The 19,519-nt window shown below is 57.4% G+C and overlaps 1 protein-coding gene across 2 annotated transcripts in view; it reads left to right on the top strand.

Moving 5' to 3' along the window:
- Positions 1 to 338: 338 nt before the first annotated feature.
- Positions 339 to 19,519, top strand: part of KCNQ4 (potassium voltage-gated channel subfamily Q member 4) — a 56,541-nt gene continuing 37,360 nt past the window's right edge. For both annotated transcript variants that reach the window (XM_081493901.1, XM_081493900.1), the window contains exon 1: positions 339 to 652. In XM_081493901.1, the coding sequence (XP_081350027.1) occupies positions 339 to 652 (314 nt within the window). The remainder of the gene's footprint in view (positions 653 to 19,519) is intronic.

The raw sequence follows: 19,519 nt of genomic DNA, 5'->3' as shown, positions 1-19,519 counted from the left end.
CGGGGTGGGGCGGGTGAGGCTGACATGTGAGCGGCGCGCCGGCGGCAGGTGGAAAGGCGAGCGGCATGGAGCGCGTAATAAGAGAGTTGGAGTCGGAAAGAGCCGCCCCAGTCGCCGGGGAAGCGGGCGGTCAGCGCGGGCTCCATCGGCCCCCCGACTCCGAGCGCCCGCCCCCGGCCCCGGAGCGGCCCCGGCCCGACCCCTAACCCCCGCCGACCGCGCCCGCCCCGGGCCGCCCCCCCGGCCCCGGGTCCGAGCCATGCGCCGCTGAGAGCCCCGCGCGCGCACCCACCCCGGATCGGACCCGGGCCCCGGCCCCCTCCTGCCCGGCGCCGCCCATGGCCGAGGCCCCCCCGCACCGGCTCGGCCTGGCCCCCCCGCCCGGGGACGCCCCCCGCGCCGAGCTGGTGGCGCTCACGGCGGTGCAGAGCGAGCGGGGCGAGGCGGGCGGGGGCGGCTCCCCGCGTCGCCTGGGCCTCCTGGGCAGCCCCCTGCCGCCGGGCGCACCCCTCCCAGGACCAGGCTCGGGCTCGGGCTCCGCCTGTGGCCAGCGCTCCTCCGCCGCGCACAAGCGCTACCGCCGCCTGCAGAACTGGGTCTACAACGTGCTGGAGCGACCCCGCGGCTGGGCCTTCGTCTACCACGTCTTCATGTGAGTTTGCGACCCCGAGTCCCCGGCCGCGCCCTCGCGCTACCGCCCCGCGCGGCCCCTGCTGGAGCCCGGGCTCTGGTCGGGGGCGGGGGTGGGGGGGACGGCCGCCCCGCCCTGGCTCCGCCTCCTGTCCCCTAGCCCCGAGGCCGGCCGACCCTCATCGCTCTGCCCCCAGACCTGAGCCCGATTTCTGATGCCCCTCAGCCTGACCCTAATCCCCGATCTCCAAGTCCTGACCCTTGCCTGACCTGGCTTCCGACCTCCCCCACCTCAACTCCTTATTTCCATCTGTTCTCCAACCCCTGCTTCTCTGTTCCAGGTACTCCCCCACGTCCTGCTTCTTGTCCCCCATCTCTCTCCAATCTGGAGTCACTAAAGTGTGGCTCCCTTTTTTCTCTTCCTCACTTCTGTCTCCCTGTGTCCCAGACACAGAGAACCTTTTGGCCCTCCCACACTGTCACTCTGCCACAGCTCTGTGGCTGCAGTAGGTTCCCACCTGGGCACCCCCCAGAAATGTCCCTCTCCAGGGAAGACCTCCACCCCAGCACAGGACTGGCCCCCAGTTATAGGTGTTTGGGAGTCCCCTTGAGCCACCAGAGTTCTGACACTGGCGTGTGCTGACTTCTACGAGTTTTCCCTCAGTCTTCCCCTCCACCCTCAACTTCCCCGTGGCAGCAGTGGGCCATGCCGCCTGCCCTGTGGGGTGGGCCGTGCCGCCTGCCCTGTGGGCTTGGCCAGCTAGCCTGCCCAGCTCCCTGGCCGCACCAGGGAGCACTAGGCCTGGCTCTGAGCACCCCCAGGGGAAAAGAAAGAGAAGAGGGGTAGGTTTGGAAACACTCAGGCTGCGGGCCCCCACCTCCCCCTCACCAGGCTCCTACAACTTTCAAAAACACTGACCCTTCTTGGATGTAAAGAGTGAATTTTGGCAGCTCAGAGCTCTGTCTTGGGGGACGGCCTGGCCCAGCCGGGAACATGAGAGGCCCGGGAGATATCAGTTGAAAGACTGGGCCTGGCGTTCGGTCGCTCAAAGGTGCCCGAGAGAGAGACCTCTCTGGTCCCTGGAAACTGTGCCAACATGAATCCCTTATTGCTGCCTCCAGAGAGGGCCTTCTGCTCTTAGAGTCTCCTGCAGGGTACCCTTGTCTGTCCACTGGACTATCCTATAGTCCTTCTGCCTATCTGTCTGCCTGTCTGCCAGGGTGAGAATCTGTCTGTGTGTGAGTTGTCCTGTGTCTTCGTCTCTCCTTCTGCTAGTCTGTTTTGACCCCTCTGCTGACCTGTCCAGTTATCTGTGTGCCTGTCTGTCCATCTGCCTGTCCACCTGTCCACCTGACCCTCACTCCTCTATTTGTCTGTGTCCACCTGTCTTTTGGTCTGTCTTTCTGCCTGACCCGCTGCTGCCCGCTTGCCTGCCTCTGCCGAGTCTTAACTGGCCCACAGAATTTCCAAGGGGAGGGGAGGAAATTCTGGCAAAGGAGCCCCCTGACCACACGGAGGGTAGAGGAAGGGAGCTCTTTCAGCCTGCATGTTCCCTTTTTTGCACCTCAGCGCCAGCCTGCAGGGGATGACAGGCACGACTTGGTGCAGGGACCTTGGGTGGGCCAGGTGAGGGTGGGGCAGAGAGTTGAGATTGCTCTACACATGAGGTCAGACTTAGCGTCAGGATCAGTGGTTAGGAGTAGCCCAATCCCCAGTGCCTATTGGGAGGTCCTGGGTGAATATTTCGCTGCAGAGAGGGCCGTTGGAGTGCTGCGGGTTCTGTGCTGGGGTAGCAGGGACAGTGGCGTCCGGCATGAGGGGCAGGGGGGCTGCTAATTAAGAGCTGCTGCGTTGAAATACCCTTGCCCACCCTACAGCCTGGGTGCTCGCGGAGCTGAGACACTCTGTGGGCTCCGCTTGGGACATGACTTTTCCAAGGCAAGGCTGGGCCTGGGAAAGCACTAGGGCTCTGAGGTGGGGGTCCTTAGTCCCCAGGCCCGGCCTCTCAGCCCCTGTAAGGGGCACTGAGGGGGGAGGACCCGCCTCGTGTCCACTGGCCAGCACTGTCTTCCCCTCCTCTGGAGGGGCCGCTCCTTCCTCTCCAGGAGCTAAATCCACTGGTACCTTTGCCCCACATCCTGCTCCTTCTGGATGCCAGGAATGCCCTGGCCAGGGCCAGGCTGATTCTGACCACTTGTCCCCAAGAGCCCAAGGCTGAGGCATCTCTCGGGAGCTCTGGGAGAGGAAACATGGCACAAAAATGTCCGGACGTTTGCGGGTCTCAGGGAACTGGTCATTCATCTTAGAGGTCAGGGGGGACTGAGGGGTCAGGAACCCCACCTCTTGCGTGCTGTGCAGTCTTGGGCTGATCACCACAGCTCTCTGAGCTTTAGATCTCTGGGGCGTCAGAGTGGGGAGAAACCGCAGCCTTGTGGGCCTCTGTCTTGGATGAGCAATGGGTGGGGAGGACTTTGGTGAGCCTCAGGGGCCTGTGGGAGCGTGAGGGATGGATGGTATTATTGGGCTTGGGGGAGGGGGCTGCTTGGGAGGCCTCTCCTGTTCTTGCGGAGCTCCAGACGTGGGGTCACTGGAGCCAGTGGGTCTTGGGCGAGCCAGGAAGTGCTTCCTACCATTGGACTTCGAGCCCGATTGTTCCACTTTTGGTCAAAATCCTTCCCCCATCCCCAGTGACCCTCACAGGCAGCCCAAACGAGGGGAGTCCAGGATGCACAGGTAGCTAGGACCCCCTTGCCAGAGACGCGGGCCCTGGTGGGAGGGACCCCAGCACGGAAGCCTCTGGGAGAAGGACTCAGGGAGGAGGGAATGGAGGTGAGCCGGCCCTTTCACCCCAGGGCACACCTTCCTCACACCTGCCAGCCAGGTCCCTCTGGGCCCCACCCAGAACCCGCACCTTCTCTGGCCCCGAGGTGTGGGCGATTGCCCAGAGGACCAGCCCTAGTTCTGCCTCTCCTGCCAGCAGCTGCAGCCGCTGGAAAGTGGGAACCCGCTGACTCCTGTCTTCTCATTGAGATCCAGAAGGAGGGATTGCTGGCTCTGCGAGCTCTCCCGCCTCCCCCCAGGCCCTTGGTCCTGTCACCAAGCCCCCACTTTCCTCCCCTGGGCCCCAGTCCTTGATTTCAGACCTCAACCCTTCACAGGCCCCGTTCTCTGAATTTTGAGAAACACTACATCACTGCCCATCCTGCTTCCGAGTCTTTGGAAGGGATGTTTGCTCCTTGCTGCCCCCTGCCAAGGGCCACGCAGGCCTCCCTTTTGAAGTCGGAGGCTGGAAGGGGCAAGTCCAACCAAAGCACCATCTCCCTTCGTCTTACCCACACTGCTGCACTGCTGTGGGACTCTTGCAGCTCCCAGCCCCCAGCTGCTCTGCAAACTTTGCCTAAGTGAAGGTTTACTCTCTGTAAACATCCTCCGGCAGCCTTGTCCCTGGGGTCAGAAGCTGTGGGAATGGGGAGGGAAGGAGGCAGCGGCAGCTCCCGAAGCCCTCAGCCTCCAACCCCGGCGTCCTCCCACCTCCCACCCTGACTGTCTGAGAAAGAACATGGCCAGCAAAGGGTGCCCAGAGCCCCCGGGCCTCCCTGGGAGGTGGGGCCACACATTTTGACAGCCCCGTTTTGTTTATGAGAAAACTGAGGCTTTGGAGACCCATCACACAGTAGATCAGTGGCAGGTGCAAGGGCTGGAGCGGAAGACTCCTGACTCCCTGTGCAGGGCATCCCCGCTGCTCCCCGTGGCCGCCTGGGTTAGCTCTTGAAGTTTGAATTGAAATTGCTGATCACAGGTGGATCATCCGCTATGTGCCGAGCACCGAGCTAAGCGTCCTCTATAAACCACTGTCGCTGTGTCCTTCAGCAGCCTGGAAAGGTGGGTGCTGGTGTTCTCCTCATGCTGGTGAGGAAACTGAGGCTCAGGAGAGGTCCCGCAATCAGCATGGAGGAGCCTCAGCCCAGAGCTGGGGCTGCCCACACTGTCTTCCTCCTGCAACTCGGCTCCAGCCTGCACCCCAACCCTGGGCTGCTCAGGAGCTGTCCTCCCACGTCCTTGTCCCTGTGTCCCTAGCACACAGGCAGTGAGGGGTAGGGAGGTGGGCAGTGGCAGGATTTTGTGAAATTGGGTTGCAATTGCTCGGCCTCACACTTGCAGTCACACTTCAGTTGTGCACGGCAACGGTTCTGCACACACACATCCCCACTATATCTGTCTCATGCACGCACTCTTGGCAACTTGGACACACCTGCCCATGGATGTCATAAAAGCACACCTAGCACACATCCAAGGCAAAGGAGTCTAATGCACAGATGCTCCCACCTTTTCTCTGTCTTCCCAGATGCACACTTGGGTCTGCGCCCCAGCCTAGACCTCTAGGACAGAAGAGAGTCTGTCCCATCTCTTGAGTTTTCTGCCCCTGCCTGTCCACAGCTGCAGGGGTGCCCTTATGGGTCTGTGTGTGTTTCTTCATCTGCCTTGGGCAGCCGCAGACCCATGTGGGAGTGGGTGGCTGACTTCCTAGCACTTTGTCAGCCTTTGCTTCTCCTGAAGGGCTCTGTGGTGCACTGCTGGGTTCACTAAGGCACAGAAAGGGGCAGGTAGTTGCCCAAGGTCACATCTGATGAGTTGGTGGTAGAACTGTGCCTGGAACCGAGGCCTTCTGCCCCTCAGATCAGGACTTTAATGTTTTTGTTTATTTGGCTGCACCTCACACAGGATCTTCACGGCAACATGCGGGATCTTTAGTTTAGTTGCAGCATTTGCGATCTAGTTCCCCACCTAAGGATTGAACCCAGACCCCTTGTATTGGGAGCACAGATTCTTAGCCACTGGACCACCAGGGAAGTCCCAGATCAGGACTTTAGATACTATTTTTCATTGCTCAGCTGATCAGGAAGATTGCTCCAAGAATTTGGCCTTGCAATGGCGAAAGTCTTGGGATATGACCCAAATTTTTTGTACTGCTGTTTTTCAGTCTCAGTCCTTTAGTTTGGTCTTTGTAAGAAGGGAGGTGGAAAGTCTATCCTGCCAGCCTTCGAGTCCTTCTTCTCTCTCTCTCCCGTCCCCGTCCGCTCCTTTGCTCCCTCCTTTCCACATTCTCCATGGGGGTCACTGAAGTATGTTGGATCTCTTATTATCTACTACCCCATCCCGGCTCCATGGTACATTCGTTACTTCCATAGAGGAAGCCCTACTGGATGTCTAACTTCAGTGTCTGTTGCTGAAGAAATCTATATTTTCAGAATGTTGGAGCCAGGAGAGTTTCAAGAGGTGATTATTCTTAGGCTGATGGCAGCACTTTGAGTGGGTGATAAATTTAAGGTTCTCAGAGCCAGTCAAGGGGGCTGCAATGGCCTGGGGAACAGGGAGAGAGGAAGGCTCTGCAGACCCAGAGGAGGCCGTGCGGGGAACTTCCCCAGACTTGGAGAAGCCAGCTGGAAGTTTCTCAGCTCCCTTCCTCCCCCTACGTGCACACCTGTGGGTCTTTGGCCAGGGCCCACCTTCTTATGGGCCCGGCAGGGAATTCTGAGTGTCTGACAGTTGTGGGGCTGAGATGGAGGAATGGGGGGGGCTTTTCATTTCCTCAGAGGTTGCCCCACCGCAGGTTAAGAGGATGGGATCCGAGTCTGCCAGATTTGGGTTCATTTCTGGTTCTACTCTTGACAGTTATGTGTCCTTGGGCAAGTTACTTAACCTCTCTGAGCTTCTGTTTTCTCACTCATAGGACTCATAATACCTGCCTCTAGAACTGTCAGGGCCAAGTGAGTGAAAGCACCTGAGTATCACCATTATTATTATTTTGTTGTTGTTGTCATCGCGCTCCTCCCTGGGGAGAGGTTTGATGGATGTCCTTGTCAGCACCGTGAGTGTGTCTGGGTGTGCCCCAGGACAGAGCAGGAGCTGCGTTCCCCTGGGTTGCGGGGTGAGTGGCTGGGCATGGGGAGCTGGAGGATGCGTCTCTGTGGGCGTCTGAGGAGCACCAAGACTGTGCAGTGCTCAGCCTCTCCGCGGCACTCTCTCTTTAACCCTCGCAGCCGTTATATCAGCTGGGCACCGTTGTTATGCTCATTCCCACTCGAGGAAAGTGGGGCTGGTGAGGGGACGTCACACACCTGCCCAGGGTCACGCAGTGAGGGAGATGGTGGCTCCAGGATGCCAAGTGGGGTGCCTAGCATCTCACTGACGGTTCCTTCCTTCACTTGACAAATAGAGTTAAAGAGCATCAACTCTGTACCAGGTCTGGGGAAGCAGAGGGAGACAGAGCATGTCTGCCCCAGCCTGGGAGTGGTGGTCGAGGCTGTCCAGTGAGGAGGCTGTAGAGTCTGTCTGGACCACTGGGCTCTCCTGCCTCCTCTCCCAGGGGCTCCCGGAGAGGGTGGAGGTGTGCACGTGTCTGTGTGTGTACAAAGAGGGGGGCATCCATGAGAGTGTTGCTGCACAGCTGAGGTCAAACCCTGCAGCTAGCCTGGTCCCAGGCAGGTGGAAGTGGAGTTGTGGGACCCAGGGGCACAGGCAGGGAGGGGAGGGCCACCCCCCACTCTCTCCTGAGCATGCTGTTCTGTGGATAGACACAGGGCATCCCCAAGGAGATTGAGAGGTCTCGGTCCCAACACGTGCTGGGAAGATGCCTGCTCCCTACTCCACCCCAGCCCCTGAGCCTCACTATCCCCCTCTGTAAAATGGGGCTAAACAGGAAAGTGGGGCTGGTAAGGGCTGCCTGGCACAGTGGGACTCTGGATGAATGGGAGGAGCCGCTGTCTCAGACCTTCAGCCTTGTAGGGTGCGGAGTGGTGGGAGTTCTTCTCCAGCACCTTCTCCCTGAGCACCCCCACCCCACCCCGTGAGGACTAGGCAGCACTGAGAAGGGCGCTCAGAAGACTGCCTCCCTCCAGCGGGGACTCTGCGGGGCTGAGGAGAGGGTGCTGATCAGACTTCTGGGGCCCCCATAAAGCCCCCCCTGCAGGACTCCAGGTTTTCTGGGCAACTTGTCCCTTGGGCAGGATCTTCATGCCCTGGGGGTTGGCACCTGGTGGGGGGTGAGAATGGGAGGGGCAGCCCCAGGCAGCAGACTAATTGGGCTGGGAATCCGTGGGCAGTGCCTGAGGGAGGGAGGCGAGGGAGCAGGGATTCAGCGATTCCTTCCTCTCTGAGATTTGGGGAGCGGTGGGTGGAGTAGGGTCTCCAGCCCCAGGGGCCCTCCATAATCCCTGCAGGGAAATCTGGGGAACACTTTCTCCTGAGACTCCTCAGACATCTAGGCCAGGCAGCTGGGGAAGCGGGGAGAGCTGAAGATAAATGGACCCACTGAAGCAGGAGAGATGGAGGTCAGACAGCAGGAAGGACTGACTGCTCCACACCAGGAGGCAGAGTGAGATTCCCTGGGGTACCCTTTCCAACGCTGGGGAACCCATCTCAAGCTGGGTTGGACAAGATTTACTCTGCTCTTTATCCCTATCAAGCAAGTGGCACTGCCCCTCACAATATGATGGAAGGAGAGTGGATGGAACTGCTTGAGCCCCTCTGTTGGTGGGGAGCGGGGGAGGAACAGATCAGGCACCCTTGAGCTTTTAGGGAGGGTGGCCACAGGCTACCTCTCTTCCATCCTTGCTTCCCTGCTGCTCCTCCGTGGGAGCCTCAGGCCCGTCCAGGTCACTGTCTTTGGGTTTATTTTTTGCTAGGCTTGGCTGTCCCCTGGGAGGGGAGGGGTAGGGAGAGAAAAAGGGAGATGGAACTGCTCTGTCAGCACAATCCCGGCGCCTCTGCTCCTGCCCTTCTTGGCCCGGCTGCCACCCTCTTCCGGAAGGACCTGGCCCAGGGGACAATGGGGCCCCAGACCTGTGTGGGACCGCCTTCCCTGGGGCAAGACCAGCAGGTCTGGGACAGGCCTTTCTTCCCTCACCCTTCCTTCATTCATCCTGCTGCAGAGCATCAGAAGCAGAAGGGCCTCTCAGCTCAAGCAGGTCATGGCTTCACTTCACAGTTGGGGAAACTGAGGCCAGGAGGAAGAATAAAGCACCCCTGGGGCCTTCTCCACCTCCCCTCCACAATAGATGAGAGTTGTACTAGAGTTGCTGAGAATAGAGGGAAGCTGCCTGCCAGTTCCGCCCTGTCCTCTGAGAGTTGGGGCCAGTCCCTGATTTCATTTACTCATCTAATCTTCCTGCCTCTGGGGACTGGTAACCATCTGGTGGGAGAGACACAGGATGGAGGAGGAACATATGAACCATGCCTCTCTCCCCAACCCCATGCCCTTTGTCCTCCTTTTTGAAAACTAAATTAGTCCCATTTTACAGATAGGGAAAGTAAGGCCCAAAGTCAACATAGCTAATAAGTTGTTGAAACAGGATTTGAACCCAGAATGTGGTTCCTGGGATGTTGCCCTTCTGCCTCCTTGCTTGCACAGGCCCTTCCCTTGGGCTCTTCCCAGGGTTCTGTCAGCTGTCTTCTCCTTTTGCTCTTTGAATGTTGGGGCTCCTGGGGCTGTGTCCTGGGTCCTCCTCTCCATGTACAATTTCTGTGTGGGTGGGGGTGTGTCTCACATCCTCCTGTGACTTGGAGGAGTCACCTCTGTGATGACAGCCTCCTGCTCTGCAGTTTCATCCCTAAGCTTCCTGTGGACCCCTTGCCTCTTCATCCCCAAGGAACCTCAGGCTTGGCGTTTGTCTCCAGATCTAACCTCCCCTCCCCTCCCCAACAGTGACTTCTCCACCAGGGCCCAAGTCAGGAAGTCCTTTCTCAAGCATCCTTGGCTCCTCGCCTAAGAAACAGCTTGGAGTGTGCCCAGGTGTGCTTTTAATACTCCAGATGCTTTTCCTTCTGCCTCAAACTCCCTCCCCTCTCCTGCCCACCCCATCATCTAGAGAACTCCTGTCTATCCTTCAAATCCCAGTTTGAACCACCACTTCTTGGAATCACTCCCTGCACGCCCCACCTGAAGTTTGACTGGGGGCCCTTCAGAGACCCCTGAGCTCTACTCACCCACCTTTGTATGTTCTGGGCTCCTCTCGGTGGTGGGGGTTGAGCACAGTTTTCTTGGTTGGCAATCAGTGAATGTTTGCTGAGCCAGGGAATGAAGGTGACATTGAGGCAGGCTGTAAGGATGAGAAGGGTTTTGTTGATTAGAGAGGAGTGGAAAAAGGACCCCCTAGGTTCCTCTGGGTGCAGGCAGTGAGCTGGAAACACTTGTGATTTTTGTCCTGAACGCGCTCCAGGTGGCGGCAACAGCTAGAGAAAAGGCTTTGAGGTGGGACTCTGCTCCTCAACCCTCTTCGCCCCAGGATCTGCAGAGTCTGGTGTGTCCAAGGCCCTGAGGGTCAGGCTATAAAGGTGGGCTTTACCCTGTGGATGACGGAGAGCCATAGGTAGCAGCAGGTCAGGGAGGCACCACTGGCTGGGAGCCCGGGCTTGATTGATCTCTTCTCAGAACTAGGGCTCTGCAAACACTAGACCACTTAGCTCCCCAGGTACTGCTATGTGGCAGCACTATTCATGTTCCCATTTTGCAGATAGGAAACTGAGGCTCAGAAGGCGGGAAATCATGTGCACCAAGTGACACGACTTGTCCATGGTGGAGTCAGGATTCAAACCCATGTTTGTGTGACGCCCAAGCCCAAGCTCCAAAGGATTCTCACATGCATCAGCAGACCCGGGCTTTTTTCAGTGACCTAAGGCAAAGCTGAGAGAAATAAGGACAACATGGTGACTTTTTCATAAAGCTAAATTTATTCCATTTAAAGGACTGTCATTTAGTCTGAGATTATGTCCTTTCTTTTATGAAATGATGGGCCTGGGGATTTTTTAGAGAATGTCCTTACTTGGCAAAATAAAAAAGTTGAAAACCTCATGCTGTCCCTAAATTGTTTTTGAAAATTTTACCCGTGTATGAAATTCCTGAGTCTGGGCGCCATCCTGCCTCCTCCCGCCTGAGCATTGGGACCAGAAGTGGTAGGAGTCCAGGTAGGAATGGAAGGATTAGAGGGCTGGGGGAGCGGTCAGTCTACCGTGTCTATTTATCCTGGGCCTCTGGGCCAGCCTGCCCTGGGGTACAGTGAGGACCGGCCCAGGGCTCTTGCCAAGACTGGTCTGCATGGAGGGTGGGGCAGGTCACCCAGGATCAGGGCTTACCCCTCAGTTAAAGAACACTGAACCCAGAGTTTGCAGGCTGGGGATCGGTGCCCACCTCTGCTTCTTAAAGGCTGTGTAACCTCAAGCAGGTGACTCAGCCTTGCTCAGGCTCCTGCTTCCCATCATCCATGGAGAAGGACAAGTATCATCTCTGCCTGCCCCCAGCATCAAGTGCCTCACGGACTACAAAGTGCTGTGAGGAACAGAGGGCCTCCTGTGCTTCTACCCTCCCTGCTCCCCAGGGCCCGTTCCCTCTTCTCACCCTGGCCTGCACTGGTTTCAGCCCCGAGGATGGGACGTTGTGGGGGTGGGGGGGAGGAGTATGGGTTCTAGAAGAGCATGTATTCCAGACTGGCAATTCCTTTCCTCAGGAGCCCCTGCAGAGTAGCTGGAGGCCTGGGGGCAAGCGGGGGTGGGGGGGGATCTCTGTGACAACCTTACTGGGGTCAGGCTGAGAGGCCCAGAGTTCTAATGGTTTTGATATACTAAAGAGTTTCATAGTCTAACCTGTATGGGGTGTGGTGCCAGATATGGGGTATCTGCCACATGCTCTTGTACTTCATTTAATCCTTTTCAGAGCCCTAGGAGGCAGGCACTGTTATTACTCTGTTGTATAGGGGAGGATGCTGTGCTGAGCTTAGTTGCTCAGTTGTGTCAGACTCTTTGTGACCCTATGGACTGTAGCCCACCAGACTCCTCTGTCCATGGGGATTCTCCAGGCAAGAATACTGGAATGGGTTGCCATGCCCTCCTTCAGGGGATCTTCCCAACCCGGGAATCGAACCAGGGTCTCCTGCATTGCAGGCGGATTCGTTACCAGCTGAGCTACCAGGGAAGTCCATAGCTTAAATGGTCAGCATGTGCCCTGTCACGCAGCCACTAAGCGTGAGTATCCAGGAGGACCGAATTGAAGCCTGAGTGGGAGGGCCTCTGTGATGTGAGAAGGTGGGAGCAGGTTCACTGGGCTCCAGTGGGCAAGCCGGGATTGGGCACACTTGAAATATACATGGGGAGTGTGGTTTGGGCTGGGAAAGCAAGAGACACCTTCTCGCTGGGTGACTTCAGGCAGTTACCTCCCTCTCTGAGGTTCAGCCTCCCCTTTTGTTGAGCCTCTCAATAATAATAAAGATAATAACAGCCCATGCTTATGGAGGACCTGCTGTGTGCTGACACTGCTCTGAGGACTTGCCATTTTTTCTTTCAGTTTTTCCTCTCAGTGACCAGAGGAGGTAGGTCCTATGGTTATGCCCATTTTTCAGATGGGGAGGCTGAGGCACAGAGAGGTTGAGTAACTTGTCTGAGTATAGGTCGTGGGGCCAGGAGTCAGTCAAACCCCAGAATCTAGCTCTAGAGGCCGTCATCTTTCCCACCAGATTATGCCTAACTGGGGGCTTCCCTGATGGCTCAGGCAACCCACTCCAGTATTCTTGCCTGGAGAATCCCATGGCGGGCCACAGTCCTTGGGGTCACAAAGAGTTGGACACGATTGAGCGACTGAGCACACACTTGCATACCTAACTGGCCCCGATGGGCCTGCCTGCTGGGAGGCTGCTGCAAGGACCAGCTGAGCCTTCAAGTTCAGGTTCTGTCTCTACCCCAGTTCTACACTTTGTTGCTCTTTCATTTGGGAAGCCTTACCTGGCAGTCCCTGAGGGGCCAGGCCCTATCCCAAGAGCTGGGGACAGAGCAATGAATCAGACTCTGCCCTGCTCCTTGGCGGGAGATGTGCCAGGCGGCTGGCAGCTGTCTGGGTGGAATCCTGTGGGGGCCCAGCTCAGAGGAGCCGAGCCCAGCCCCAAACTGGCGGTGACTGGGAGGGCTTCCCAGAGGAAGAGGTTTCAGCGGAGACCTGAAACGTGAGGAGTCAGAGTCAACCAGGCAAAGAGGAGGAGGGAATAGCATTCTGGGCTGAGGGACAAGCACGGGCAAAGCCCTGAGGAGGTGCTGAACATGACCTTTGCAAAGGACTGAGAGACAGCAGGAGAGTGGGAGCCTGAGTGGGGCGGGAGGTGTGCAGACAAGAGACTGGAGCGTGAGCGAGTCCAGGCTGAGAACTGCAGGCTGGGGAGCGGAGACTTCCTGGAGGAGACTGGGTTCAGGAAGGAACTGAGGACAGGAGTGCCATGAGTGAACTGGTGTTTGAGAAACGCCCCTCTGGGTCTAGGAAGGAGGAAAGATTCCCGTGGGGAGCTCTGGGGCTGCCACCCGCCTGGCCTCTCTTTCCCTCTGCCTTCCCCCCACAGCCCAGCCATCTGAGCGGCTCCTCTGGAGCTGCCCACTAACCCTGCCAGGGCTGGGCTGGACCTGGCCTGAAGCCCTAGGGTTTTTGCCTGTATGGAAAGTTCAGCTGCTTATGCAAAGCCTGGCCTGGGGGAAGGTGTGTGTGAATGAGCTGAGGGAGGCCTTGGAAGCAGAGTGGGTAGGTGCAGGCCCTGAGGGGTCTGTGGGGGTCCCCAGAACAGTGATCTTAGAACAGTCCCACGAGAGCACCCGGGTTTGGCCCAGTGGATGGTGGGGTTCCCCGGGGGAAAGGGGCAGAGCCCACAAGGCCTAGCCTGCTGAACTCCTTGCTCCCTCCCTGTCTGCCAGTTAGGGTGTGGAAATCATTGACCCCACCCAGCCCCCTCAGTCTACTGATGCAGAAACTGAGGCCCAGAAGAGGGCATGGAACAAATTTAGGCTAGTGGCAGAGCCCAGGCTCAGCCTAAGAGTCCCGGTTGTCCCCATCAACAATAAAGAACAGTGCAAAGCTCTCTGCAGCGCTGGCCTGGGCTCAGGTCCCCTTTACGTGGTCTTGGGCAGGTCTCTTCACACCTCTGAGCTTTGGCCTCGGGGTCCAAAATGCTACCTCATACTGGGAAGAGCATCACCTCTCCCATTTGAGTCTTTAAGGCATGCCTGACCCATCATGGGGCTTAATCAATGTTTACTCAATGAATCTCACTGAATTCTCACAATGCTGGAGGAAGGTATTTGTTACACTATTTTATACTGAGGCTCAGGAAGGAGAAGTGACTTGCCTAAGGGCATTCAGCTGAGAAGTGGCTGATACAGGGCTGGAGCTCAGGTGTCTGGGCACCTGTCTAGGACCCCTGATGGACACAGCTCCTATTTTGAGCTCTCAGTGAAAAGCAGCTGGTGTCCCAAGCAAGCTTCATCCGTTGGTTGGCCAAAGTGCATGTGTGTGTGTGTGTGTGTGTGTGTGTGTGAGGTTAGGCTGGCTGGCAGGATGGAACTCAGCTCACATCAACCCCTGTGCTTCTGTGCTTGGGCCAGGCTGCAGCTGCTGCCCCATGGGGAAAGGACCTTTCCACTTGCCCTCCTGCATCAAGGTTTTTTTCTCGTGGCCTGGCTGGCTGGAGAGAAGAGCTGGTCATGGCATGACTAACAGGGCACCTGCCAGCACCTCCCACCTTGGAGTCTGGCCATCTAATGCTCTGCACATGACAGGCATGGGGTGGGCACAGGGTGGGGAGAGGGATTTGTACTTTTCTAATCCAGGGGCTGCAGCCCTCTTCTGTCTTGGCCAGGGCCGTGGGAGAGGTTTGTCCCTGGCCGGCCACCCTTCCATGCCCAGCAGCCCCAGCTCAAATCCCTGGCAAACACCCAGCTCCTCTGCTTGGGGCCTTCCCTTGCCCTGCTCATGCTCCCCGCCCCACCCCCACACCGATTGAGGCCTAGTTGGGACTTATGGGGGCAGATGCTGTGGCGTCTGTGACTGGTGGAGATGCAGTGCCATGCAGCATTTGGGGCTCAAGGATGGGGGCAATGTCAGGGAGGTTTGGGGCCCAGGCTGGGGCAGAGTTAGGGAGAGGACCTGATAGGGGTGCAGAGTTTTGAGAGTTTGGGGCTAATGCTGGGCCACCCCTTCCTGGAGAAATTTGGCTACAAGTCAGGGAGGCAAATGTGTGGGCCGTGCCCCCCCTCGCTGGGCGGTAAACACAGCCGTCTCCCAGGAGACGGGCCCAAACATCTCAGCCCCCCACGGTTATTTATACCAGGACTCCCTCTCCTTCTCAGGCCTGGTCTGGCCTCTCAATCCACTCCTGAGCTGAGCGTCCTGAGTGGAGGGTCCAGCCCCTGTCAAGGCAGGAGGCCCCAGCAGCAGCCCTGCTTAAACCCCACTAGGGACTGGGCACTCACCACCTCCCAGTGGCATGCCCCTAGAGGCACTGGGTCTTACTGATCAGAAATGTGCTCATGAATGCCAGGGCCTGGGGAGGAAGCGGGAGTCCGGGATCGAGCTCTGCCTTTGCTCTAAACTGCTATATGACTGGGGAGAAGGCAATGGCACCCCACTCCAGTACTCTTGCCTGGAGAATCCCAGGGATGGCGGAGCCTGGTGGGCTGCCGTCTATGGGGTCGCACAGAGTCGGACACGACTGAAGCGACTTAGCAGCAGCAGCAGCAGCAGCTATATGACTGTGGTCCCTGTAACCTCAGGGACCAGCTTCCCCACAGTCAGCAGAAGGAAAGGGTCCTGATGGTACAGACTTTTAAGCAGTAGATCTGGTTCTTTAAAGGAAATGTGACACAGGAGTACAATATATAAATACACTAAAGCCGAGCTGCTCTGGGTGGAATCAAGGGTGGGGGCCCAGACTTCTGCCCACTCAGCCTCTATGGTCCTGCATGTCACCAACCTGGAGCCTCTGCATGACCCTCCTCATTCTAGAACACACTCCAGGGGACCCTGGAGTTCCCATTTCAGGGCTGGTACAGGCCTCTTTACTGGTTCACGAGCCCAAGGTCCAGTGTTGTGTGAGTGCTCCTGGGATCAAGAGCAAACGTTTGCAGCCAGTGTAGATGAGAGCAGGCTGGAGCCACCACAGGAATGTACCCAAGGCCCTTCCAGTGAGGAATGAGCCCAGCGTGGGAGGAGAAGAGGGCACACTAGGGGCTGGGCACTGGAGGGGAACAGGGGCTGGCTGTCCCCTCTCTGCCAGATTCTAGCATGGGACACCAAGGAGTCAAAGATTTTAAATTCGAACGTAGCCCTCCAGATTGGTACGAAGGTAAATATGTCAGGAAGGATAGAACATATTTTATTTAACAGCTTGTTGGCTTATAGTGTGTGGGTCTCCATTTGTACTCTTTCCCAGTCCCACCAATGTTCAAGATGGACTTGCATTGGCTCTTCCCCCATCCACCCATCTCTGTAGGAACCCCAAGGTGCCCTTACCCAGAAATCTCAGGCTGCAGAGGACAGTGGGAAATTCCTGACTCACGGATGCTCAAGGCCCTGGAGACCTGGGTCTTCTTGTTTCCTCCCAGGTACTGTCTGAGCTTCTACTTGGCCAGCCTGGGAGATGTGGAGGAGTCAGAACAGGCTTTATTTACCCTTGATGGATGGATCCTAATGAGCTGGTGGCAGTAGGGTGGGAGTGGATAGAGGTAGAAAGTGTCTCTGCACAAAGGGGTCCTGGGGTCCCCAGAGGGGGCCAGGAATCCCAGCCAGGGGCTGGGCTAGCACTCTTCAAAGCAGATCAGGGATTCTTGGGGAAGAAGGGGGACCATCCCGAGGAGAGGAGAGAACATGAAAGTCACCAAGGTGGAAATAGACAGGGTACGGAAGGGTGGAGTGTGGCCAATGCCTAGTATGTGTACAGCCTCAAACTCTGGGCTGAGAACCTCAGGTGGTGAACCATGAGGAGTGGTTGTAGGATTGTAAATCAGGGAGGGGTGTTCAGACTGCAAGGTTAAGTGAACTGGGGTGAGGATGGGGATGGAGTGGAGTCACGGTGGTCAGTGAAGAGGGAAGAAGGGAGGAGGAATGGGGTGAGTGCTTGGCGGGACAGGAGTGAGGGGCTGGGAAGAAAGAGTTGGTCTCAACTTTGCCTTCTGGAACCTCCTCTCCTGTGTCCTCCTTTGCTCTGTCTTGGTTCCTGCCTCTTTCTCCCACCGCTCTGCTGCCCTGGGTCTCCACGCTGGGGAGAGGACCACCTCTTCCCACACCCATCTCCCCAGATAGGTGGCAAGTGGAAGCCCACAGCTGTGTTCATTCATTCATTCACTCAACCAATATTTATTGATAAGCCGCTCTTGCACCAAGCCCTGTCTGAGGTGTGGGAAAGATAGTGGTGAACAAGATAGAGAAGTTGCTTCCTTCCTGGAGCTTACATCATGGGGGACTGGGGCCTAGAAACTGTATCTTTCCCTGATGTTCCCCCTCTGGCTCTTTGGCCCATGCCCTTGGATGCCCAGGAGTGGGGCCTCTCTCCATTACCCGCTCATTCATTCCAGCTGACCTGTCATTAGCACCCATCTTCAGCACACTGAGGAGGGGAGTTCAATAACCATGGTCCCAGGGACCACCCATCTCCATGATGAACCTGGGGCCTGGGGTCTTTTTCAATTACTTGTGACTTTGAGCCCCTCAGAAGAAACTTTCTGGCCTCAGTTCTTTATCATGTGGGGCTTTGGGAAGTCCCAAGGAAGCGAGGGGAGGGAAAGACCTGTCAGCTCCAGTATTCCCCATTGGTGGACAGCTCCTCTGGCTGTGGGTAGAGGTGGAGGAGTGCCAAGGGCTCAATATCATCATCAGTATCAACCAAGATAATAATAGCTACTGTCTACTGTGTTCACTGTGGCCAGCCTCATGGTTCCTCTCATTTAATTTAGTCCTCACAACCAGCTCCCTGTGGTCCGTGTATCTTCCCTCCCCATTTGCCAGATGAGGAAACTGAGTCTCTGTAAGGTGACATAACTGTTTGATCAGTTCACCCGCGAACCTATCTGACTCTGGGAGCCCTTAAGGACGGCGCGATGAGGGTGCTGCTTGGCACCGGGCTGCCCCTCCTGGGCACTCAGCCTCGAGAGTAGTAACCCAGCCCTAGTGCCTCCCCCCACCCTCCTCGGAGGCTGGCACCACCCTGAGTCTGGGCACTGGGTCCTACAACACTGGCCAGAGCAGTACCAGGGGCCCGATCAGTCCAGCATCCGATTTAGGGGCCTTGGCACCTCTGGGTCCCGGGGCTCTCAGTGCCCAGCAAGCGGCGTTGGTGGGTGGGCTAGCCGTGGGCAGCCAGGGTGTCGCGCCCCCTTTTCGGCCCCCGTCCACAGGGACGCGGCGGCACCTTCACACTTTCCGCTTGGCCCGCTGCTCGCCTTTCAGGCCGCAGCGTTTTCAATTGTTAATTTGGAAACGGAAAAAGAAGCCGGCGGGGCGGGGAAGGCAGCCGGGAGGTAACCTGAGCCTGAGCGCCGCCCGCGCCCCTCCCGCGAGCGGTGCTGGGTGTCGGCGACGCTCCGCCCCTTCCAGGGACCACCCGGAGCCCCGCCCACCACCGCGCCCCGCCCCTTCCAGTAGCTCCTCCCCGCACCGACAAGGCCGAGTCAGCCCCGCGGATCCCGGAGCGGGAAGGGGCCCCAGGGGAGAAAGGGAGGGAGGCCGTGCCGAGGGAGGAGTCCCTCCGGAACCCTTCTAGCCAGGAACCCCTCCCTCTCCCGAGGAGCCCCGCCTGCTGTCAGCCTCCTCCGTGTCCCGAAGTGAACCCATGTCTTTCTGCAACCCCTCAGGGCGGGATTCAAGCGAGCCAGATCCCTGCCTCCAAGCTGCCGCAAGAGGGATCATTGGCCCCATTAGACAGATGGAGAAACTGAGTCCCAGAGAGAGACAGTTCACTTGCTCAAGGTCATGCAGCCAAGGCTGAGTTCTTGAGCCTCGTAGAGGTTTTGTTTCTTTTGGTTTTCAAGCGTGTAGAGTTCTGTCTTCTTCAGGAGAGGAGGGGGCGCCGGGACTAGAAGTGCAATCTGTCCCCTTCCCCCGACCTCCAGCCCTCTCTCTGTGGTTAATGAGCTTTTGGAAGTCCTGCTTTGATCTACCCTGACTCCTCCTTGCTATCATTATTCAATTATAGGGGAGTTTTGGTGGTTGAAGGGCTTCCCTGGTGGCTCAGATGGTAAAGAATCTGCCTGTAATGCGGCAGACCCAGGTTTGATCCCTGGGTTCGGAAGATCCTCTGGAGAAGGGAACGACTATCCACTCCAGTATTCTTGCCTGGAGAATCCCATGGACAGAGGAACCTGATGGGCTACAGTCCATGGGGTTGCAAAGAGTCAGACACCACTGAGTGACTAACACACTTTGGAGATTGAAGGAGGCCTCTCTAGACTTTCCACACACAGGAGTGTCCTGCAAATGAAATGTAAAAGACCCTCCACTTCCAGCGACTCTAGAAGTCCCTTAGGACAGGCAGCTTCATTCATTTCCCATTGGGAAGCCAAGATCACCAGTCCCAGATGGGTCAGCAAAAAATGGGGGCTCTTGGAGGCTTTTCCTCAACCCCCTCCTCTCCCTGAGGAGTAACTGAAACTCAGACACAGCTTCCCACCCCCTCAGCCGAATGGGGCAGAGCCAGGAAGTAGAGTAGAGCCTGTGGATCCAGGTTCCGAGCTCTGCCCACACCCTGTGCCTCCCTTTCTGCTGCCCCCAACCCTGACCCCTTTCTCGGAGCCACTGTGCAGGCCCTTGCCTTTTAGGAGACTCTGAATCAGTCAGAACCTCTCCCCTTAAAACTCGAGGAAACTGAGGGTATGTCTGCAGACGTGCTTCCAGCCTAAAGCCTAAGTAAGACCCTCCTCACCACCCCTCCATCTTGACCATGAAACAGGCCAATGTCATTCAGCAAGCCTTTCCCAGCTGTCCGAGCCCGTTGGAGCCAGTCTTGCTGGATTTGGTCTAGCTGGTCCTGGATTTGGGGTTCCCACCCTGACCATGGCTCTCAGAGCAGCAGCTGTAACCAACAGCCCCAGGTG

This window comes from Giraffa tippelskirchi, chromosome 5 (genome assembly GCF_054371585.1).
Source record: "Giraffa tippelskirchi isolate mGirTip1 chromosome 5, T2T-mGirTip1v1.2.pri, whole genome shotgun sequence".
Taxonomy (NCBI): domain Eukaryota; kingdom Metazoa; phylum Chordata; class Mammalia; order Artiodactyla; family Giraffidae; genus Giraffa; species Giraffa tippelskirchi.
The sequence above is the reverse complement of the archived record's forward strand: the minus strand, read 5'-3'. Positions and strand labels throughout refer to the sequence as shown.